The 24,776-nt window shown below is 38.2% G+C and overlaps 1 protein-coding gene across 2 annotated transcripts in view; it reads left to right on the top strand.

The window, feature by feature from the left end:
* GUCY1B1 (guanylate cyclase 1 soluble subunit beta 1) overlaps positions 1–23,656 on the top strand; it is a 45,666-nt gene extending 22,010 nt beyond the window's left edge. For both annotated transcript variants that reach the window (XM_045798764.2, XM_045798765.2), the window contains 10 exons: positions 7,195–7,392; positions 10,703–10,933; positions 12,167–12,283; positions 13,256–13,389; positions 15,729–15,926; positions 18,632–18,869; positions 19,896–20,036; positions 20,581–20,735; positions 21,077–21,203; positions 22,449–23,656. In XM_045798764.2, the coding sequence (XP_045654720.1) occupies positions 7,195–7,392; positions 10,703–10,933; positions 12,167–12,283; positions 13,256–13,389; positions 15,729–15,926; positions 18,632–18,869; positions 19,896–20,036; positions 20,581–20,735; positions 21,077–21,203; positions 22,449–22,472 (1,563 nt within the window). In that variant the 3' untranslated portion in view covers positions 22,473–23,656. The remainder of the gene's footprint in view (positions 1–7,194; positions 7,393–10,702; positions 10,934–12,166; positions 12,284–13,255; positions 13,390–15,728; positions 15,927–18,631; positions 18,870–19,895; positions 20,037–20,580; positions 20,736–21,076; positions 21,204–22,448) is intronic.
* The last annotated feature ends 1,120 nt before the right edge of the window (positions 23,657–24,776 follow it).

Here is a 24,776-nt window from a genome sequence, read left to right on the forward strand (position 1 = left end):
CTCGCTTTCCTCTCCCTTATCCTCCCCACTCTGCTCTCTCTCTCTCGCTCTCTAAGGAAAAAACAAAACAAAACAAAAAAAAACCTAGATAAACCTTGGAATTTATTATTATCGTTTAGCTGGTTTAGTAAATGGAAACATGATTTATCGAAAGCGATAAAAACAGGAAGACATTTTGATTTTCATTTTTGCATTTTATACATTTTACTTGGATACATTGTTTTACAGATAAGACCATGTTTCAGCAAGAATTTTTCTTCTATTCTGCCATTTTCTTAATTGTAAATTAGGAATAAAATGTGCAGTTTCATGCTGCTACTATAGTAAATTTCTATTTGAAGCTTCTGTGTACTGATTAAAATAGTGCAGAAAATATGTAGGATTTGAAACCTTCATTTAAAAAAAAATAGTAAGGAAAAACTAGTAAGGAAAGTCCAATTTGACAGTATTTCCGCCATGATCCATGCTCATCTTACTTCCACTGTCCTATTTGCATTATTGCTGATTGTGTTTTCCAAAAGTCACTGCATTAATATCTCCCATATTACATACTCCCCTGAAATATGATTTTGGGGCTCCCATCCGGAGGTATAATTTGCCTTCCCTTGAATCTGGGTTGGCTTTAGTGATTATTTGACCAATAGAACATGGCAGAAGTAACATTTTGATCCTGCCTAGGCTTGTTCACAAGAAGTCTTGAAGCTTCCACCCGAGTGTCTTGGAGTAGTTGCTCCTGGGATGCTCACTCCAGGAACCCAGCGTCATGAAGTAAGAAGCCCAGCCGCGTGGGGAGGTCATGTGTAGGCTCTCAGCAGTGCTTGCTGAACTCCCAGCAAAGGGCCAGCAACTACTACCAGACTTTGGGTGATCTGTCCTAGAAAAACAGCCTGGTAGAGCATTATGATGACACCACCCCCAGCTTCATCTGCTCCAACTGAAGGATTTCCCGAGTCCAAAAAATTCACAGAACCACTAGGGATAATAATATCTTATTGTTTTAAGCCGATAAGTTTGGGGTGCTTTGACAGGCAGTAATGCATAATTGGAACAGCACTCGGTGTATTGTTTTCTTCATTTTTTATGTCTGTGTTAGTACGTACGCGTCACTTACACACATGATTACGGAGGAGTCAAGAGTTTTGAGCCGGCCATGTTTAATAAGATAAGAATGATATACAGCCTCAGGGAATGAAACCCAAGTCAATGTACAGGGGGGCTACCAATTCATTCTCAGTGGTGTTATGTTACTATTACACCATATATTCTTTACCTCCCAATACTTTTACAGAGGTAAAAATGAAATTTAAATGAGCATGAAAAGCTGCCAGGTTGACTAATGAAAACTAAATGATCAATGTGCAATCTTAGACATTAGTCAGGATTTAAATTATGAGCCTGCTTAAATATGCATCGGAATCTCAGTTGAATATTCAGCAAATATTCTGTTACCGTTTGCTGGAAACACTGGTTCCTTCCACTAATTTGGGTATGGTGGCAGTTTCATTCATTCTGTTCACATCTGTGAATGTTGCTTTACCAGCTCCTCTGTGTGGTCTGCAATGGGATTTTCTTCAAATTCAGGTTGACTCGAGGTTTTGGCTTTTAAAGCACCACAGTGATTTGGCCAGCCCAGCAGGAGCAGTTTGGGATTAATGACGGATCTAAACTTCTTAAATGTTTGTGTGAAGTGTTATTTTGGGAAATAGGAGGGTTTTCCTGAACAGCTGTGAAATTCTAATACTTCCCTAAATTATTTATAATATTTCTTAGACAAAAATGCACCATTCATTTTATTTTTAACTTTTGAAGTTCAAAAGGACCTGTTCCTCTCAACATCCAGAATGCCAATTTCTATAACCTGCAATTTTAAAATGGACAAGTAAGGACTTAATAATGGAAGATGAGTATTTTAGAATTGTAAGACTGTTTTCTCTTTGAATAACTGACATCAGTTTTTACAATTTTACAAAATATTGTCAATTGCAGTGTATAAATGGGATGTTTTCTTAAACATGAATTTAAAAGCTGTGTAACAAGTGAAATGTTTTACGCAGGAAATTCTGTGACTATTTGCCTTTTTTTCTTTAATTCGCATATTTTTCTTGAGAGGATGGTAATGATAATTATATGCAGTTTTAACACTATTACCAGTGAAACAATTTTAGTGACGCCGATAAAATTTCTTTTTAAATAGGGCCTTACATTATTTCTTCTTAAAAAGATTCTCTGTATCTTTTCAGTCGGGAGGCTATTTCCCACAAAGTAGCTCCAAGAGGAAAAGGCAGGAGGAGTATCATGAAAGCATTAACTTCTTACTTGTTCTGATCTCATGCTAGTCACACCCCAACCTTGGTGTTTCCTGTTCTATGGGTTGGGTTTTCCCCCTTTATTTAGGTCCTGCTTGTTTCATTTTTTGATGTTCAAATACTCAAACGACTTATTTCTTAAGAAACTTGACAAAATATGTTTCAAATTACATGCCGTTTATACGCAAATGCTGGCGTTGGTCATGTTCTCCAGAAGGATAAGAAGTAAAAAGAAAGGAAATGTTTTATCTCATCTTCCTTAAAAAAGAGAGGTTTGAAATGACTGATTTTTAAACTTTCTTCCCTGTCTAAACTTCAGTCCTGTTCTCCAATAACACAGGCAACTCCCTTCTCCCTATTCACTAGGATAAGGCTACTTGGAGACGGAAAAATCTCTCTTAAAACTTTCACGGCGAGGGCTTACTCCACCCACCTAACAAGTGGATCGTTTGGAGATTTTTCAGTAGATGCCGAGGAAGCAGGGAAATGAGGTAGTTAATTCCTGGAAACTCGGCCTCTATAATTATGTATGAACTTGTTTTTACTGTGCATAGTACAGAGACAACTTGCATTTATTTTGAACCATTCCAAGATCTTTGAAAATACGAAACTTCAAAGTAGTTCTCAAAGGAATAATAAATTCTCATTTGTTTCCGAAATCTGTGGATTGCACGAAACCCAGAACGCCGGCACAGTTTCCTAGGACGCCGGCACTCACTTTTCTTCTATAAATAATAAATGCTAGGTGACAGGATGAATTGGATTTATGGATTAGCAGAACTCCTGAGTAGAAAAAGTACATTCATTCTGCTTGTAGCAAAAGCAGTACAATGATATCAGAACATAAGTGAAATGAAAACCCGACTACGCTTTTTGGCATCTTGAGAGAAAATAGATAAGTGGACCTGCTCTCTATCCCTTTCTTGTTTTCTGACTTTATAAAGCGAAGAAGAATGAAGTCAGAGCATACGTAAGCTTTGCTTTATTGTTTGCTGGGAATCTAGTGTGCTGAAATATATGTGTTTACATTTTTTTATGTCTTTTATGTATGGATACTTCTTTGTAACTGGCCATTCAGGTCCTTTTTTGTATACCTATTCCCATGGTATATTTAGAAATAAAACAGAATACCAGTTTTTTTTTAAAGATTTTATTTATTTATTCAACAGAGAGAGACAGCCAGTGAGAGAGGGAACACAAGCAGGGGGAGTGGGAGAGGAAGAAGCAGGCTTATAGCGGAGGAGCCTGATGTGGGGCTCGATCCTATAACGCTGGGATCACGCCCTGAGCCGAAGGCAGACGCTTAACCGCTGTGCCACCCAGGCACCCCAGAATACCAGTTTTAATATGAAACTCTTGTTCTCCAGAATACATTGCTACCGTCATGTGGATGAATAATTGGCTTTATATAGATCCTGTTATAAAAGGTGGACAGAGTTTTCCCTTAGCTTTTTTGAGAACCTTTTTTGTGGTGTTTCAAGTTGCAGCAAACAAGTACAGTCTATGGAGAAGGCTCATTTTTAGCAATAGAAATGTACTCAAATGAAATCAATTTAGTTTTTAATCACGAAGTCCATTTTTCATAATAGGCAGCTGTGGTCATCACTTGAATTTTGAGAGACTAAAACCAAATAAGGAAAGCTGTAACTAGAGAAATCCCAAGAGTATTTTGTATGTTAGATACTATCTAAAGAAAATCAATCTTAGATTAAGTGGTGTTAAATCTTTTATGCTCCAGGAAAGTGCTTTACTTGTCATTTAATTAATAGCAGATTCATTTAAAACAGTAAACCTCCGGAGAGTGGGTTACCACAAAAACTTCAAAATGAACACTCTGACTTGGTGTGTTTCGGTATTCCACTTGCTTTGCAGTGATCACTTTAAGCAATATTTTTTTTTTTTTTTTTTTTTTTAAAGATTTAATTTATTTATTCGACAGACATAGAGACAGCCAGCGAGAGAGGGAACACAAGCAGGGGGATTGGGAGAGGAAGAAGCAGGCTCACAGCAGAGGAGCCTGATGTGGGGCTCGATCCCAGAATCGCCGGGATCACGCCCTGAGCCGAAGGCAGACGCTCAACCGCTGTGCCACCCAGGCGCCCCTAAGCAATATTTTATTAACAATTTTAATACCTTAGTATTATCAGTATTTTTATATAAATTAAAATGGGTCCACATGTAAGGTGCAGTGTCTGCCTTTGTGTGACTCGTGGCAACGTGGGCGTGGTCTATCCCGGCCCATCTCTGGCCTTCGTCGGCGTCGATGGTACTGCTAATGTAAATGGTGCCAGTTGGTACTGTCTCAGGCCATCTGTTTCGTTGCATATAGAAATGTGCTAATGGTACAGTATGACACGAGATGAAAGTAGGTGAGTATGAAGTGATGTTGGCATATTGACTTGTGATATATTTGAACATTTTGTAGAGGAAAAATGTAAAGAAATCAAGAGACATATTTCAAATTATCGTGCGACTCAATTTCTTTTTTCTTTGGAATCAGCCACAGCATAGTCCCCGGGCCTGATTACATTAGGACATTTCCCAGATGCAGTGACAAGCTCAGTTTTACTTTGTGAGAAGTGGAAATAAGTATCAAACTTTTTTCGTGATTTTTCTTCTCACCAGATTTTCTCTCACATTTTTTTTGCAACACCGGTGGTAGTAGAAGGGATCTGGAAGAGTTATGAAAGAACAGTCTTCACGTCTTCTCTTTCCAGGGAAGAATTTTCATGAGGAAAACTTAGAGGAAAAACTTCCTACAACTCAACGAAGTAAAATAGTTTTAAGCCCTTCAGTGGCTTGCAGTTTCTAGAAACTGTCCAATACTTAGTGTCTGCCATATTGGATTCCTTTGATATGGCAATAGCAACCTCTAGAGGCAATCAGGACAAACTGAAATTTTTGTTAAGAGCTGGCCTGATTGGATTATAACAGGTGTAATTTTCAGGAAGAAAACAAAAATCACTAGGCATGAAGGCAATTGAAAAAGAAACCAGATTCACCCAGTTGAGAAGACTGTTGAAACTATTATCTGAATCAGAATGTCCACCTTTCATAACCTCGCTGAGGGCTTCTCTTCACTTTGAAATCTTTGAACCCCATTCTTTCAGTCTGAGCTACTGGCCCCAATATTTATCAAAAGCCACTCTGCATATTTGTTTGTGAAATGAACCATGAGCTGCTTAAAGTCAAGGTCCATGTCATGCAGATTTGTATCTGACTCTCTACCTTGCCCCGGCCTGTACCTCATACAGTTCATAATACGTAGCGCATATGGAGTGACTATAGAATGAATGAGTCTTTGAATGGAGGGGACGGAAAACTAAACCACAGTGCCATCGGTGCCCTGGTGGAGTACTTCTCGAATTTGGGCACCCATGGAGCCACCTTGTACGTGCTTCTTAATATCTTACTGGATACTTCTGTTTCCCTAAATTGGCTTCTTTGAGATATCTGGAACTAGAACCGTAGCTTAGTTTTGGCCTCTCTCCAGCACCTTATTTTTTGATGCATTCTGTTATGTTCATGGATTCTGAAACTATTTTATTTTACCCATTTGTTTTCAGTAATAATGACCAGTTACTGATAGATAACTATTTGTTTATTTATTAGTTTTTATTGCTACCGCAACAAATTACCACAAATGTAAGTGCCTAAAACAACACAAATTTACTCTGTATTTTTTAGGTCAAAGTCCATTAAGGTTTCACTAGACTATAGTGAAGGTGCCAGCAGGACTATGTCTACGGGATAATTGTTTCCTTGCTCATTCGGGTGTTGACAGTTCTGTTCCCTGCTATTCTAGGGCTGAGGACAATGTCATGTTTTAAATCAAAGTCTGCTTAATTCTAAAGCTACCTCACTCTAAATTCTCATACCGTGCTGTGCTGTGTGTATCCTACCACATATGTGTACCACACACACGCTAACACATTGTGAACTGTTATTTGAAAGACCATGTTGGACCAAATAAAACATATAGTTCGCACCATTTCTCCTGGTGATCTTTATATAAATAAGTTTTGTGTATCAGTGAGTAATACAGGATTCTGGGGAGTTTGGTATGTTCTATGTTTATAGCAGATCTACAAGTACAGAAAATATTTCTTGGTTACAGTATTAGTTTTCCAAGATTCCGTTCCAAAAGATAATTATTTCACAGGTCAGCTGTGACGCTGTGTCTTGATTGGGGGCTACTAATGAATATGAAACAATCCTGCTACTTTATGTTTTTAATTCTAAAATATTACCTCTTAAAATAATATGCTTATGTTTCATATGCTTATCACGGATACAATTTTTTGCATTAATACTTTTTAGGATTGTAGTGTAAAGAGACGGTAATATGTGATCACTTTGGGCATCCATAGTGTGTATCATAACATGCATACACAACTTCAAAATAATATGCTTATGTTTCATATGCTTATCATGGATACAATTTTTTGCGTTAATACTTTTTAGGATTGTAGTGTAAAGAGACGGTAGTATGTGATCACTTTGGGCATCCATAGTGTGTATCATAACATGCATACACAACTTCCCCAAACTCCTGTAAATATGCGTATCTTTGCTTTAGCCCATAACTATGTTTTTCTTGCTTCGGTCGTTCTTCTTACATACCACTTACTTATCCTTCTTTAAAGTGTATTAACTGTTAATAGCCTCAGACGGTTGTTTTCATCATACTACTTTAGCTTTAAGCTCTCGATGGCTCCTACCTTACAGTTGTCTCGGGGCACAGGGGAAGGTTGTGCTGTGTGAACGTTGCCTTACTCATTCTGCCAACTAACCTCAGATCCGAGCCCTGTTTCCTTATCTTGCTTTCTCAGTGTCAGCTGCCGCTGTGGAGACATCATTTATTCATCCCATCTCCTCTTTGTTGCAGAACCTTGATGCCCTGCACGACCACCTCGCTACTATCTACCCAGGTATGCGCGCGCCTTCCTTCAGGTGCACCGATGCAGAGAAGGGCAAAGGACTCATCCTGCACTACTACTCAGAGAGAGAAGGACTTCAGGATATTGTCATCGGAATCATCAAAACAGTAGCTCAACAGATACATGGCACCGAAATAGACATGAAGGTAATGGTCAGTGACGGAGGCTCTTCTGACTGCATCTGACTTAGAGAATATTAAACGTGATGCTCCGTGAATTTACCTTTAGTTATCACTGCCAGTGGACCTCATCGGAGGCGCACTTGAGCCGTAACAGTGCTGCACCAGCAATAGTCTATATTTGGCCTTGAGAGTCATTCTACAGGATATTTTTTCCTTGTGGCAGCAGATATCTCTTTCCAATTATACATTGCTTAAGGCCACACGAAACTTAGTTTGCATCTCCTGTGAGCACACACCAGCTGGGCAGCAGAAGGACCTGTGACTGGCTAAGCTGTAGCCTTCAGCATACAGAAAACCCATCATGTGGATAGTCTAATTCTAAGAGAACATAAAATTAGATATTGTTTTGCTGTTCACTATTTCTTTGTAGATTTTTTTTTGTCTGTCCCTGAAATATAGTTGGAATCTCTCATTTTGTGATCTAAAACTTTTGTTCTTTTTTTAAAAAAAAGAATTAGATTACGAGGTGAAAGAAGCCGGGTCTTATACTTTAAAAGGTGTGTTGCTGTTGATATTACACGCTCTTGGCGCTGTGCAGTAAAGAGACCGGCGTTTGACTCTTTCTGACCCGCACGGTCTCTCGTAGTCAACTACTTTTTGTGGGCCCAGCACGTTCAGCCTCTAGAGCCCCTTTTCAGTTGCCCTAAGTTTGAGAAAGTTAGGGAGAGGAATATACTATTTCAGCTTTTTTCCTTTATGGGTATTTCCTAGATGTCGGTGTTATGTTCTAGCGCATACGTGAAGCCCAAACATTAAGTACAGTATCCTACCAAATCAAAATTGTAGCATTTAAATTGATGATATTGAGAAAGTGTCCCATATAGTGCAGCTAGTGGTGTCACGTTAGGCTTTGTGGTTTTCTTTCTTTCAGGAGTTGGTGTCGACACTTCATGGGGCCCCTTGTTGGTGATTCCCAGGTGCAGCCTTGGTTTTTCTACAACCAGAGAGTGGGACTCTATGTAACTTGACATTATCAAATCCAGAGACATATAAAAGTGAAATTAAAACCTTGGGCAAAGAACCAAAACTGATCCATGATCAGGAATCCCACTGGAATTTAGTCAAAATATTAGAAGCCTTTCATTTCTTATCTTTGATCCCGACACCAAACTAGCACTTCATCTATACTAAGTGAGCCTTCATCAGGGGCTTTACGCACACTACGTCGTCTACTCTTGGTTTTGTCTTTTGTTTAGGCAAGATGAGCAAGAGACAAGCACACACTTCAGGAAAGAGACACAAATTAGGGCACACTTGGATCCTGCAGTTGTTATGGTTATTAGAGTATTTATTATGGAAGGTTGACAGCCATTAGCGCACTCTATAAAATTCAAGCTTTTACTTAATTACATGGCTTACTTTATACAGTATTTAGGTTGCCTTGTGGCCTTTATTAATTCAAGTACTCCAGCACAGAATTCTGAAATATTTTCATTTTTAGTTCTGTATGTTTAATTTTTGTCAAAGGCACTGTTTTAATTTCCCGAAGTATTCTTACATGGAATCTGTAAGCTTAACAGGTCCGGAGCTACTCGACAATTTAACTACTTAAGGAATGTTATACCATGTCAAGAAGTAATATACCAAGGAAAGGTTAAAAATATGATCAATGAGCAGTTCGTTTCAACAATTTAATCAAAGCAAAAGAGCAGAATTGAGGAATTAATTATTAAATTTAGGGTTGCATATAATTCAGTTCCAGCAGCTAAAATGGAATCAGAGCAGAACATCAAAATTAGGCTTGAATTTTAAGATAGAATTTTATTTTGTTTATGAAACTTTAGAGAAATCAACCTTAATGGGGCAGAATGTTGAAATCATAAATAAGAATACTAATATTTAGCCAGTGTAGTAGACAAGTATGACACTGAGAGTAGTCAGGAAACTGTGTTTGAAAGAATGTATACAACAGCATCCATGTTCGCTGTGATTCGTTCTGCAGTCTCAGAGTGTGCTGCAACGAAATCCTGAAGAGAAAAAGCGAAAAAGAGCAACATTCTGCCTTCATTTAGCTGTAACTGAAGAACTGTTGCCCCAACTACTTCCCATTTGGATCTGGCTGCAGTTGAGATATAGTATTTCCCTTTCGAAGGGGATGTGTCGTTTGTAGTTTCTTAAACTCAAAAGAAAAAGAAAATCTTCTCTATTCCTTAATCATGTATTTGCCTATGAATTATATTTTATTTTTTTATTATTTATTTATTTATTTGTAAAGACTTTATCCATTTGTCAGAGAGAGCGAGAGAGCACACAAGCAGGGGGAGTGGCAGGCAGAGGGAGAAGCAGGCTCCCCACTGAGCAGGGAGCCTGATGCGGGGCTCCATCCCAGGACCCTGGGATCATGACCTGAGCTGAAGGCAGATGCTTAACCGACTGAGACCCAGGCATCCCAAATATTTTAGAAATTTAATTTCTTTCAATTGTAGAGGTTTACTCGCTATTACGATTGCTTCCTTAGAATGAGTTCCTAGATTTGTAATTAAATCAGAGAATATAGAACTTTTTTGGGATTACTTGTATATTATCGATCCACCCTTCAGAAAGTTTAATTAAGATCCCCTCCCACTAGTGATATTTGAGGTGACTCTTTTTCTGTGTCTTACCCAATTTGGTATTTTGTATAATTGCCAGCTGATGGATAAAAATGACGTTGGATGTATTTTTTTAAAGATTTTATTTATTTATTTAGTGGGTGCAGGGGGAGGGGCAGAGGGCGAGAGAGAATCTCAAGCAGACTCCTCGATGCGTTCAGAGCCCAACATGGGCTTGATTTCATGACCCGGAGATCATGACTTGAGCCAAAATTAAGAGTCGGGTGCTTAACTTAACTGAGCCACATGACATTGCATGTATTTTAAAATATGTATCGCTATTATTTCATTTCCTTCTGTGAATATCATTTTTTATCGTATTAAATAGAGCCACTTTGTATGGTTTGTAGGTCGTTCACTGAACAGGTGTACCTGGCTGAGTGGTCTGAGCCTACAGGACAAGGGAGTGCTTTTCTCCTAATTCTACCCAAGAGGCTGTCTGGGCTACTAAAGGACCAATACCAGATTTGCAATTTTATTGTAAATAATGATTCAGTCTTCTCATTGCACAAGACAATGTCCAGAAATAGTTTCCTATTTAAGACATGCATAGTATTTGCATAGATTCCTATTTTCTAATTAACCCTCTAAACGCAATTCTCCTAACCAGCTTCTTGGTATTTAGGTATTTTAACCAAACTGAAATGCAGACAATCAACCCCATCTCCCCCTTTGAAATCCAGGTTATTCAACAAAGAAATGAAGAATGTGATCATACTCAATTTTTAATTGAAGAAAAAGAATCAAAAGAAGAAGACTTTTATGAAGATCTTGATAGATTTGAAGAAAATGGTACCCAGGAATCACGCATCAGCCCATATACCTTCTGCAAAGCTTTTCCTTTTCACATAATATTTGACCGGGACCTAGTGGTTACTCAGTGTGGCAATGCCATATACAGAGTGCTTCCCCAGGTAAAATGACCTCATGCTTCCTTGAGGCCTGAGACAAAAGGCCATGAAGACGCCATTGTTACACATGGCCATTTATTCATTTAACACATTGACTGTATATCGTGTAATGTACAACACATCATATATCGTATACATTTTTGAAATGTGAGTGAAGTATATTTGAGCATACTGCAACTTTCTCTAGGAGAGCTACTTATTTACTTAGTTTTCTGTTTTAGTCACTTACAGGGACAGTGGAAAAATCATATGGAATTTTTTTTCTTTTAATGAGAAAATGGGTGATTTTCTGGTAACAAGCATCTTTCATTTAATCATTCATTGAGTAAATATATGCTGACCGAGAATAGCTTTCAAAGTCAATCATTGACATTTTCAGGCAAAAGGAGGGAATTTTACAAACACTAAAAAGAAAAATGGTAGATTCTCATGGGGTTGAGCAGACAAAGCATCAAAGGACAACAGTTGCAACGATAACGAAAGTCTACATTTGTCTTGTATTATTCAGACCCATTTGAAAAATCCTTTCTACTTTTTTCTCTCACCTAACTTTTGAAGTTGTACCTAACACGTTTAGAGATACTTCCCACTTATATTAAAGAGGCTTATAAGTTGAGGATGAGCCCAGATGGGGTCTGTTGTCAACCCGTACATCGAGAAGCAGGGTAATGTATAGAGCAGGCTCTCTTGCTGGCCCAGCCTCTCTCACTGTATGAGTGTGAGCACATTACCTCACCGTTCTCTGCCTATTTTCCCTTCATTACAATGAGTTGACAGAGTGCATAAAGAACATTTGGTCCAATGTCTAAACAATTATTAACTGTTACCTATTATTATTATTAACCATCTCTTAATAAACTATGAGTGTTTGCTGGTGGTTTTGCTATTTAAATTTTGTGTTAAGCCACAGGCATTTAATACCTCATACTACATTTTTTAAAGATAGATTTCTATTCTTTCTTCTTTGAAAATGCTTCCCTTACTTACATTAGCTTATATTTGAATAGGAGTACTCTGAAGCCATATTAGGTTTCACGTTCATGCAACAATATGGTGCCCATTTGATTGCTGAGTGACATAGGTCAAGAGAGGAGTCCGTAGTTGAGGCAATTCCCCTACCAAATGATTATGGTTTTTTTATTTTTAAGTCTTACTGAACTGGCTTAATCTAATCTCAAATCAAAAGAATTATTTCAGCTTGAATCACATGTTCTTTTCTTTTCATCTACGTCATAGCTCCAGCCTGGGAGCTGCAGCCTGCTGTCTGTCTTCTCTCTCGTTCGTCCTCATATTGACATTAGTTTCCATGGGATCCTTTCACACATCAATACAGTTTTCGTATTGAGAAGCAAGGTAATCAAGATATTATTTCTTTCAATGTGAGTGAGTAAGGGATGCTACAAATTAGAGATGGCCCTGAGAGAAAGTTAGCTACTCTACCATCCTATGATATGAAGAAAGCATAGACAGATCCCAACCAAAACCTCAGAGGGAGTCCTATTTCAAAGGCAATGTTACTGATTTTTGGTTTGCCTGAGGGCCAGTGGAACTTTTATCAACTAATCAGAATTAACAAAAATAAATTTTGAGACTCTCTCATCGGGACAGCTCAGTCTCATGTAATAAAACAAACATCTTTTACCCCCTAAAGCTACCATGTGCTATTTTAGAATTCAACACTGATAAAGAAAATGTTTTTAAACTTCAACCAAAGCCCTGATTTAATTTTCCCTTTATTTGTCTATTATTCTTCATGGCATTTTTGTGGGAAAATAAGAGTGGTAACATATTCATGCAGTTGATTATTTAGGTAGCACCCAGATCTCATAGTTTCCGTTCTTCAGATTGGTACAGCAAAAGGGTCGTAGAGTACCCATCTTGTCCTTCCTGCAGCCCTCGCAAAGGCCTCACCCACACATACTTTATGTATTTGGAACCACTCCCAGTTGTTCTGTGTATGCAGGCATGGGGAGTGGAGATGCTTGGTTTATTCTTTGCTAGAACTTAGTATTATGTGTTGTAGCCATACTAGAAAATCAGAAATACGATTCATGGAAGCTTTAAACAAATATGCCAACAGTAGTACCGCTGTTGTCTTTCTGGGTTCAAAGGAGCTAGTCAATTTGCTTTTCTGCAGTGTCGGTTTGCCAGGTAGACACTTGGCTTAGTACCTGGTACCATTTTGTGAAATGCCCATTTTCATCGACTTGGTGCATTTATTCTCCCTTGTGGTTTGGTGGGAAATGAAGCATGCGTGTCCTTTTTTGCTGAATTGTTCGGTAGGGAGAAAAGTACTAGTTAATGGTTATGTCTTGCCTTTTCAAGGAAGGATTGTTGGATGTAGAGAAATTAGAATGTGAGGATGAACTGACTGGGACTGAGATCAGCTGCTTACGTCTCAAGGGTCAAATGATCTACTTACCTGAAGCAGATAGCATACTTTTTCTGTGTTCACCAAGGTAATCATTTTTTAGATTAATTATAATGGATATAAGTACCCGTCTTTAGCTAAAAGAAATTCAATAACATTTTATTTAATCATGTCTACATGTTCTAATTGTAATTAGATATTACAACCCTTATACCTGTCTATAACAAGGATAATTTCATTTAACATTTGGAATAAGCTCAGAAGACAGCATATATTCTTTTTTATTTGTCCTGTCTTAATCAGTCTGCTGTTTATGCCGTTAGATATGGAAAAATCTAATCTGCAGGTAGCTAATTCTATAGTTTTATACGTTCCAAAGAGGTGTCACATAGAAAAGCAGTTCTGTAAGCACCTAATATCATGACATGAATACATGGGTATGTTTGGCACTGAGAAATAACTTTTTAAAATTTTTTCTGGATTTGAACTATTTTATATCAAAAATATATAGCGACTTTAATCAGGATTCACTATTCAAAATATATTATTACACTGAAATTTGTGTAAATTGTGCTATTTATAATAAACATCAGAGGGAAGTAAAACTGTGGGATGCTGTTTTTCCAATTTGACAAACCGTTCTACTAAAAGATGCATGGGCACTCAGAATAAGAAAATATATCTAAATTTACTTGGAAAAATAGCAAAAGGTAACTGGAACTTGTTAGGTGATATTTTGTGATTTTATAACTTCATATAACTGAAAGCTACACACATTATTTAGTAACACACTGAATAAAGCATGTTTTGGTGAGCTATTGGCTAAAAATTTTAAGTCCACCATGACCACCTTTCATTTAAAGATAATGCCTTAAAATTTCTGAAATAAGTGTTTCTTCTGCCTCTTTTCAAGTTGCACTTTAGTAGAATGACAGCTTTTCAGTAGGGACAATTTCTATTCATGGAAATAAAGTTCTCTTTGGAAACAGAAGCAGACAGTTTGGAGTCTTTTTGGTAATTACCTTATGTAGAAATTGGTCACATAGTGACACATTCACAGTTTGTCCTATGGTACCTGTTCATGTGTATAGAAAGGTTTGTACTCACATTAAATGAGATCACCTAAAAGCAGTTTTACTTGTAAAGTAAATAATTTCAAGATGATTAGTTTAACTTTAGAAAAAAACAGTTAATAGTTCATTAAAATAATAAGTAAATTTTTAGAAAAATGAGGCATAATTTGATTGTTTTCTAAGGAGCATTTTCAGCCGTTTTCATTTTAAACTTATAATCTTTTGTTTCTCTGCTCATGGGCAGGTCTTGTATACCATTTGGAAGATGATCTGGCCTCTTTTCAGATGGGTCTGCTCGGAGAGTGACCCTTAACATACACATGCATTTTAGCAAAATCTAAAGAGACCGTGTGGTTCATTAGTAAACTCTTTGATCATTTTATTTTTCTATATCAACATGCTAATTTTTGCTTTGATTTGTGGACATTTCTGCTAAGAATGTATAACAAGGAGACATTTTATCAATCTAAAATTCTTCAGTAAAGTCAAAGCTTTTGTCATTTTAAAGAAATTCTTATTGCGAATGCCCAGAAGTAATTACTTTGTATTTAAAGAATTCAAGCCAAAAACATTTAAGACACTTTAGCCAAAAAAAATAAAGCTTTAAAAAGCAGTCAAGAGATCATTGCTGAATCAATAAATATTAGTATGGTATTCTAAAAATAACTTAGGTAAAATAACTTAGGTTACGGAGATGCATAAAATCTAACAAGTTTAAATAATGTTTCAAAAATGAGAAAAATTTTCAAAGAAAACAAGAGTAGTAGAAGAAACTAGAACCGGAAGGAAGAGTAGCACAGAAAATACAGATCAAAAAGTCATAAATACATAAAATACATCAGGTCCTGAATCTGATTATAAACTTTTAATCATTGCGTCTAAAAGGGAAAAGTAACCAGTTACAAGAGTCAGAATCCGTAAGGCAAAAATGAACTGGTTTCCCCAAAGACTATTATCCCTGTTTCAGAGCATAAAAAGAACTTTTTCTTCCTCTTTTTATCATGAGGGGAAAAATGTGATAGCTGTAAATAACAGCCTTGTGTTAAATAACTGATCAGGTCACACAGGACAGGTTTCTACCTTATCTTTCAATTTAGGCCAATGGCATCAAAAAGTGTGATTTGGCAAAACGTATGTCAGGTTCCCTGCTCTTTGACAGATTTTTAAATCTATAAAAGAATGAAGTTATAGTCTTCATGTGACTCGCCACATTTTTCTTGTCTTTAGCTGGACCTGTTGAATGGGTAGGAGAAATTGAATGGTAGGACATGACAGCAGTATACCCGACAGTCATCGGGCTGGGGATTATGTAGACATGTTGGCACTGATTTCGCCTCATTTGCCTGTATCACAGTGTGATGAATCTGGACGATCTGACAAGGAGAGGTCTGTATCTGAGTGACATCCCTCTGCACGATGCCACACGCGATCTCGTTCTTTTGGGAGAACAATTCAGAGAAGAATACAAACTGACCCAAGAACTGGAAATCCTCACAGACAGGCTGCAGCTCACGTTAAGAGCCTTGGAAGATGAAAAGAAGAAGACAGACACGTAAGAACGTAACCTGGTGGTGAAGGAAGGGCATTGTAAGTTGTGACCCGCTACAGTTAAGTCTGATCACCACACCAAAGAGGCAGGCAACCGGCTGTGGCTCCGGGGTAGTAAATACAATCTTCCACGTCACTTAAAAAGAAATTATGAGTACAGAAATAAATCAGTCTTAATGGTAGTGGAAATATGTCTTCTATTTTTACAAACCACGTTGAAAGAACAGTTGCCAAAATCTCTCTCTCGGAAAATCAGTACAGTAATTCAAATGCGTTATTTAGAGTGGAACTCTCCATTCATTCATTCCTTCCTGGGAGAGCTCTGTACTGAGCATCTTCCGTGTGCCAGGGGCTGCCTGGGTGCGGAGGGTTACTTTCAACACTGTACTTAGAATTGGCCATTGTCTGTTAAAAAAGATTTCTTGGAGTCTGGGTTATTTTAGGGCTTGGCAGCTATGAATTTGACAGATTGTGATGTCATCTGTAATCACGACAATTACATCTGTAATCACGACAATTACATCTGTAATGACATGTTAATAAAAATAAGAAAATCTGGGGTGCCTGGGTGGCTCAGTCAGTTCAGCATTGGCCTCTTGGTTTTGGCTGAGGTTGTGATCTCAGGGTTGTGAGATGGAGCCCCGCTTCAGGCTCTGTGCTCATCGGGGAGTCTGCTTGAGAGACTCTCTCTCTTTCCTTTTGCCCCTCACCCCCCGCGTGTTCTCTCTCTCTGTCTCGCTCTCTCTCAAATAAATAAATCTTTAAAAAAATAACAAAATCTAAAACTATCATTTTTCTTTGAATGGTGGATTAAATTGTGAAATATTGTACAAGTAGCATTAAAGATAATACTTCCTTAAGCTTCAATAACTTCAAAAATGTATATGATATAATTGAAACTTAAGGAATAAAATTGTCTTTTGTGCATGCTTCTGAATAAAACAGTTAGAATTTTAATAAATTAAAATGCTATATTAGTATCTTTATATGAACTTTTAGAGTTAAAATGGATATATAAAAACCCACAAATTTGATGATCTGATCATTTCATACCAATAGTTTTCCCTGTCATGGGAGAAAAGAAAATCTAAAAAAAAAAAAAGATAATACTTCATTTTCAAGTAATTTATTTGAATATGCGGTGTGCATACTACTTGGCCTTGTTTGCGTATCTTAGTTAAAGGCACTAACTCACTGGATGGTTCATAAGAGATTTTCCCCAGGGTCTTGTGTGTTCTACGTTCTATAACTGGCAACTATCTTGTTGGAAAATTGAACTGATCTCTCTTACTTCTCATAAGAATTATTTCATTCTTATTAACACCCAGGTATTGATAGCAGTATCACTTTTCTTTGCATTGATACGCATGTAGCTGCCCTTGGATGAATGCTGTGCCCACACATAAACACATCAATTAACTATTTATTAATAACACGGATGACATAGAGAACGCCATTTAATGTCCGTTTTTATCCTTAGCTTCTTAATTCACTTGTCCCGACCTTTGCATAAAGAAGCTGAAAGCCATGCGAAGTTTCTTTGAGACCTCTTCACTTTCCTTGTGGCCCTAACTGGACTAATCTCTCCAGGTATTTTGCAAATTTCAGAAAATACACAGGGCAGGCAGCTTACATTCCTCCCACTGCTTGGAAAGCAATTCAGACTGTATGTTTTATTGAGGAGTGGCACAGCTTCAGCCCTGAAAACAACATATTTTATGAAGCCTGTAAGATTAAACTTACATGAAATGCCCTCTGGCTACAGGGAAGAAAAAGACACAGAGGCATCACTTGTCCCATTGGGTCCTCATGCCAAGAGACATCGGTCACCCTAGTTTCTGCTTCTCTCCTGTCCTCCCTCGGCTCTCATCCCCTTCCTGTTGTGCTTACCACACTTGTCCCTTGGCATAATCCCTGAAGCCATCAGAGTAATCTTTGTATTGCCTGTAGAAATACAATCTTTTCTTGCCTAGTCCAGTCTTCCTCTGTTTTATCCGTTTCTTCCATGGAGGAGTAAGGCATGAATGAGACTGGGGGAGAAATCTGCTTTTTTTTCCTTTTTTTAAAAAAGATTTTTATTTATTTCTTTGACAGAGAGAGAGCAAGATAGAGCACGAGCAGGGCAGAGGGGCAGAGGGAGAGGGAGAAGCAGACTCCCCACTGAGCAGGGAGCCCGATGCTGGGCTCGATCCCAGGACCTTGAGATCATGACCTGAGCTGAAGGCAGACATTTAACCGACTGAGCCACCCAGGTGCCCAGAAATCTATTTCTAATATTTACACAAATTTAGGTCGATTTCTTATTCCTAAGAGATAAGCGTGGTCCTGGTTTTAATGCTACTCAGACAGCATTTTAAGTGCTAGTGATGACAGTTTTCATACTGTGAACCATAATGGCAGGTCAGAATTCAGTACCACAGAGGAAAACTTTGACTTCCTATTGCCAGTCTTTGCTTATTTGTTCGTTTGGCTTATTTTCATTTGGTGTGAACTGGTTTGAATTTGGAGACATGTGATTAAAACAAATAAATTACGGTATCTTCGATACCTCCCTTACATAGACGGCCAGTAATGGGTGTCCTGTACGACTCCAGGACTTCACAGTACACACGACATCAAGGCTCTATGAAGTGGACAGGAGAAGCAATAAAGCTCTTCCCAGCATCATTTGTTACTGTGGCTTTTTCCCCACCCCGCTGAACTGAACAGGTTGCTGTATTCTGTCCTCCCTCCATCTGTTGCCAATGAACTGAGACACAAGCGTCCGGTGCCTGCCAAAAGATACGACAACGTGACCATCCTCTTCAGTGGCATCGTGGGCTTCAATGCTTTCTGCAGCAAGCATGCGTCTGGAGAAGGGGCCATGAAGATTGTAAACCTCCTCAATGACCTCTACACCAGATTTGACACATTGACGGACTCCCGGAAAAATCCATTTGTTTACAAGGCAAGTCCAGATCATATCCTAATGCGGGGCTCTTCCGAGTCTGAATTGAGACCCTACGCTCAGAGGCACCGCAGGTCCTGACGCTAGTCCTACAGCCGTGCGGCACCCATACTCCGTGTATTCACTGTTGACCATTTTCTTAAATAATCCCCTCTTGCTACAAAACTTCCTCTTCCTGGTAACCAAGAGGAATAGCGCTGCTGATCCCCTACTGAAAATGAGACGTTCAGCAGCTCATTTGCACTGACGTTAATGAGTCTGTGCACGTTGTTTATTATACGTAATATAAACGTAGCATTCGTTGTAGTGCTCTGCAGGGGACAATTTTACTGAAAGATATAAATGCTTTGCAGTAGGAAAGAAGTCGGAGAGCATGAAAAGGGTACTGGGGACTCAGATTTGCTTTCAGATAACACCGGCTTGAAGATAAACATTTATAAGGCAGTTCTACTCTTTGTTTCAATTAAAAACAAATATAGTATTGGAAAAATGAAGACAGGGGATTATTCCTTCATAAAAGCAAGAACATTAACTAAGCCGTCTCCAGGCTTCTGGAGTAATAGGAGTGCCACAAAGACTATTTATTTTATAGTGGTTTTCTGAGGTACAATGTAACATTTTGTGAGCACGTCAAAATATAAATGGATAATGAGCATGATAATTACTTGGCTTTGGGCAGTGGCTCTTGTGCCCTACATCATTATTTTAGGGAGATATTGGTAATTATTTGTTCCATTGAATTATGAGAGTGTCTGGGGTGGGAAACCAGGAATTACTAGGGAGAAAATAATGCTGTGCCTATACCTGCCTGTAATTAAAGACCTCAAGTACCATGTGTGTAAATTTCAAATAATTACAAGGTCTCATCTTGGAATTGGGTGTATTAGAATTTTAAAAGAATTCAGAGAAGGAAAGTTTAAAGTTTCTGGTAGCCTTGAAAAAACATTGTTTATATATAAGGGTAGCAAATGAAGCGATAATGTTTATTCTAACCAATGAGCATGTAAATTATATGTGCTGTGTTAGGTGGAGACAGTTGGTGATAAGTATATGACAGTGAGTGGTTTACCAGAGCCATGCATCCACCATGCACGATCCATTTGCCACCTGGCCTTGGACATGATGGAAATTGCTGGTCAGGTTCAAGTGGACGGTGAATCTGTTCAGGTTAGTAAATAAAATATATATTATGATAGTAGTAGACCTTTCTGGACAACTGACTCACATTCTTTACCAGGCAATCAATAATTATCTATAAGGAAAGACACCTTGAGAACAAAGACTATAATCTTTTTCGAACCCATTGTATTCCATTTTTTCATAGAGATGGGAAATCTGTCCACCCATCTGAAATTACCTAGTCTGTTCCATGTACCGAAATCATGAGGATGAGATAAAACTTCCTGTCCTTTCTGGTTTATTTTTTAAAATCTCTTTCCTGCGTCTTGTATAAGTTGCCAGATTCATATCTTTGAAATCTTCAGACTTTAGAAAGAGAATGTTTCTCTTGGAAGACAGATTTTGTGAGGGTTTTTTATTTTTATAAATATTCTTGGAGTTCTTTTATTTTATAAATATGCTGTAATATGCTTGGAGTTCTAGAAAATTCTTAGAATTTTTATATGATGACTCTACATTCTGTAATATAAAGTAATTAAAAATTGGTGTTTTGGTGATTGAACTTATTGAAACAAAGTTGTGATTTCTGCAGATAACAATAGGGATACATACTGGAGAGGTAGTTACTGGTGTCATAGGGCAGAGGATGCCTCGATACTGCCTTTTTGGAAATACCGTTAACCTCACAAGCAGAACAGAAACCACTGGGGAAAAGGGAAAAATAAATGTGTCTGAATACACATACAGGTAAGAAAACATGTCTTAGTATTTACTGATTTGCAAGAAAAATGTCTCTTCACGTGTGGCTTAACTCTCAGTGATTTTATTATTTTTAAACAGTCGTCATTATGCTCTTAGGATGGCTGATTTCTTATTTGAGAAGATTGGATCATTACTCCCATTTTTGATGATTCCATACCCCCTCAGGAATTCCCTGTATGATCACTGTTACTAAACCTTGTGTTTCCTTTAAATACAACTCTCGCGTGTGTCATTCCGGTCTCGGTTTCTAATTTCGGTTCATGTCACTTTCTCCATACACCCATACCCCCCACGTCTGTCCCTCCCCCCTGTCCCCTGTCTTCTAGATGTCTTATGACACCGGAGAACTCAGACCCACAGTTCCACTTGGAGCACAGAGGCCCCGTGTCCATGAAGGGCAAAAAGGAGCCAATGCAAGTTTGGTTTCTTTCCAGAAAAAATACAGGAACAGAGGTATGACTAATCAGCATGCAATTCCTTTTTTTAAAGACAGAATATAAATATAGAGAGCTATAAATAAATAAATAAATAAATAAATAAATAAATAAATAATAGAGCTCTAAATTATAATCACTGAGAATATGTTTCATTTGAAAAGAACTCTTGTTTACAGAAATGAACTCTTCTCAAGTAAAGCAGAGGAAATACTGAAATATTAATGAGCCAGTTAGAACAATAAAAACTTCTTAGGGTATACTTTATGGTTGCCGGCTCTTGTCCTCTAATGAAATTAAAACCAAAAGCACCAGATGGGAAAGAACTGTGTTTTTGGTTGTTGTGTTTTTCTTTTTGTGTTGTTCTTCCGCCATAATCTGGCTCCAACTCCGCTGAGATGAGAGGGCTGTGAGGGCCTCCCCGGCCTCTTTCCTTAGCTCCCTAAGCCGTTCTGAGATCACCATCAGGACAGAGTGCAAACTGCATCAGACTGCAGTTTATGGGAGGTTTCTTAATCACGAAGCTTCGATGCTTCCGAGGGCCAGGCTATCTCCCCGTGGAATGTTTGGCGATCTTCAGACGTGCTAGTCCCTTGTGCGCTTTTCCTAGAACGAAGAGCAATTTCTAATCTTCCCGAACCTGAATGCGTAGGGGCGCCTCCGGTTCGTGCTAGTACTACGGTCCTACTGCAGCCGGAAGCCACGTGCTAGAGCAGTCCTCCGACACTGGCCCTCTGCCCCGGAATCCCGACTCCCACCGGGCTTGCACGCACCCAGGTCATGCCCACCCTGTTCCCAAGCACAGGGCGCTGCATCAGAAGTGAGGCTGATACTCTGTTCCTGTTGATGGACTGGTTCTTTAGAGGTGGGGGGGCTGAGACTCACTGCTTATGTCTCTGTTTTCCATATGCATACATCCCCTAAAAATGCTGGTAGAGCAGAAGTCCTAAAAGGAATGGAATGCCAAATTTTAAAATATTTATCTTTATCTTCTTTCTGCTTTTACTTTAAATAGTTTACTTGTGGTGTTGGCATGCTTACGGATGTTATTCTGATAAATTAAACTCCACCTCAAGTGTTGCTCATTTTAGGTGGATGGCCCTGTTTCACGCAGAGTTAGGGTGGGAGGACAGAAAAACAGATCTGAATGCAGATCACACTTTCGTCCGAAGAAAAAAAAAAAGAAAGAAAGAAAATATTTTGGGGGATACTACCAGCTTTATTACCCCTGAAAATGAATCCCTGTTTATTCCACTCTTTAAAGGAGACAACCCAGGATGACGACTGAATGTTAGACGGTGGGATGAAGAGGACCGCAGAATGGGCTCCCGTTGTCCCCTGTCACACGCCAAGCCTAGGAGCCATTATTCCCTGTGGATACAGATTTCGCTTTGTCCTTTGCAGTTATCCCAAGCCTTTCTCCTCAGTATAGCTTTCATGATTCATTACTCAATCTTAGCTCTGCTTTTGATTATTTTCAAGGTTTAGTATATTACCCGAAGTTTGGCTTTAGATGTGAATGACGTGAGCTTTCTGTGTCTTAAGATCTACCACAAGCATTGCCGAGCATGGTAATTTGCAAGTGGTAGGCACCCAATAAATACTTGTTGAATTTAATGAAGTGACACTGAACAGTATTTGGTCATGTGTATATATCATATCATGGCTTACCAAATCTGTTTAGTGTTCCATGTATATGTCTTTGTATATTTTAATGACTATATTAACATAACAAAGTTTATATCGTGTTGGTATCCATCATTAAATCATTTTCTAAAGGAGTGAATTCTAAGTTTTAAGGGAAAAAATGCCATTTATTTTCAGAGCCCCAAAATAAGAATTAATATACCATGCTAAGAAAATAGTGACTATTTTGAATTATGCTCATTTTCCTTCAAAAATAGAGGATGCACATTTCTGTTACCAAAATATTTGGTTGTTCACTCAAATCATGTGGCATTATAATTCCTCTAAAATTCTATCATTTATACTATATCCCTTGTATTAAATCTCATTAACCACATACAGCTGTTATAAAAAGCTGTACTGTTTCACACTGAGCTATTGTATTAGCTTGGGTTAAATGTTAGGCTCTCTAACCACATCCAAGAATAAAATTGAAGACACTGCTGGGATACTCCTGAAAGAGCCATTCTGGCCTTTCATTTCCAGAAATGAGCTTCTTTGTCTTAGCTTGGAAGAATGTGATTATATCCAGGCCATCATGTTCAGAAAAGTTACTTTAATTTTGACATAGAATGCATTCCTGATTGGAATAATTGGCCTATTGTTTTTAAATATCTCTGATAATTTATTAATACCTACCTTTATAAAATATAGTGCAACTACTTTTGTGTAAAAATGTTTGTCTTTAAATTTAGCATTTCATATCAGCACATCTATATATGTATAAATGTTCCATGTTCATGTGTAAGAGAATGTGCAATAAATTATTTTTTCCACTTGTCTCTAGACAGTGTGTATTTCAACAAAAATGATATTATGTTATTATTGGCCATATTATTACTGCCATGTTTATTAGTACATTTTATAATTTTCCCAATTCTTCACTTTAAATGAATTTCGGTTCACTGTTGTTATACAGTTGAATGGCTCCTCTTAGATAGCCTTATCCTCAAACGCTGTTTTTCTTTAGAACCAACAAAGTGGCAGAAGCAAGACTAGACCTGGAATAACAGCAACCCTTGAGGATCTCAGGCTCTTAGGAGTCAAAGACACATATACAAATAATTAAAATATGTGACATCGGCAGTGATAAGATACTGAACGAATATTCAGAGAATGAGAAAGGAGAGGATAAGGGTAGTTTGGGAACAGGAGGCGGCAGGGAGACGGGGGAGGGTTTTATGAGGGTCTCATTTCAAGGTGAATTAATGCCATGGAAGCAAGGCTCCAGGCCAAGTCCAGCAGCCTACGCTCAGTGTCGCCACCTTCTCCCCTGCCTAATCCTCATGGGCAGCACAGATTCTGCGCATTCAGCTTGCTTTGCATAAAGTTCTCTTCCTAATTTCTAAATTCCTTGAAGTCTCTCTGTACGCTGACCCTGATGAGGACCACCTCGTATTTATTTGTTTTCACTTTTTTTTATTGTTTCTGGTGAATTACTTCGCAAACATTTTTTGGTAAGAATTTTAAACATAAAGAAAAGGCCAAAGGACTTGTATAGGGTACAACCGTTCACCTGCCACCTGGATTCTAGAGTTATTAAAATTTTACTAAAATTTTTTTTTTAAAGATTTTATTTATTTATTCGACAGAGAGAGACAGCCAGCGAGAGAGGGAACACAAGCAGGGGGAGTGGGAGAGGAAGAAGCAGGCTCCCAGCAGAGGAGCCTGATGTGGGGCTTAATCCCATAACACCGGGATCATGCCCTGAGCCGAAGGCGGATGCTCAACCGCTGTGCCACCCAGGCGCCCCAAAATTTTACTAAATTTTTGACAATTCCCTTTTAATCCATCTTCTAGCTTTTTGTAGTCTGCTAGATTTTATTTTGTTGAGCTATAACTCACGTTCTATAAAATTCACTTTTTAAAAGCATACAATGCAGTGGTTTTGGTATGTTCACAAAGT

This window comes from Ursus americanus, chromosome 13 (genome assembly GCF_024610735.1).
Source record: "Ursus americanus isolate L20-20 chromosome 13, mUrsAme1.1.p, whole genome shotgun sequence".
NCBI lineage: Eukaryota > Metazoa > Chordata > Mammalia > Carnivora > Ursidae > Ursus > Ursus americanus.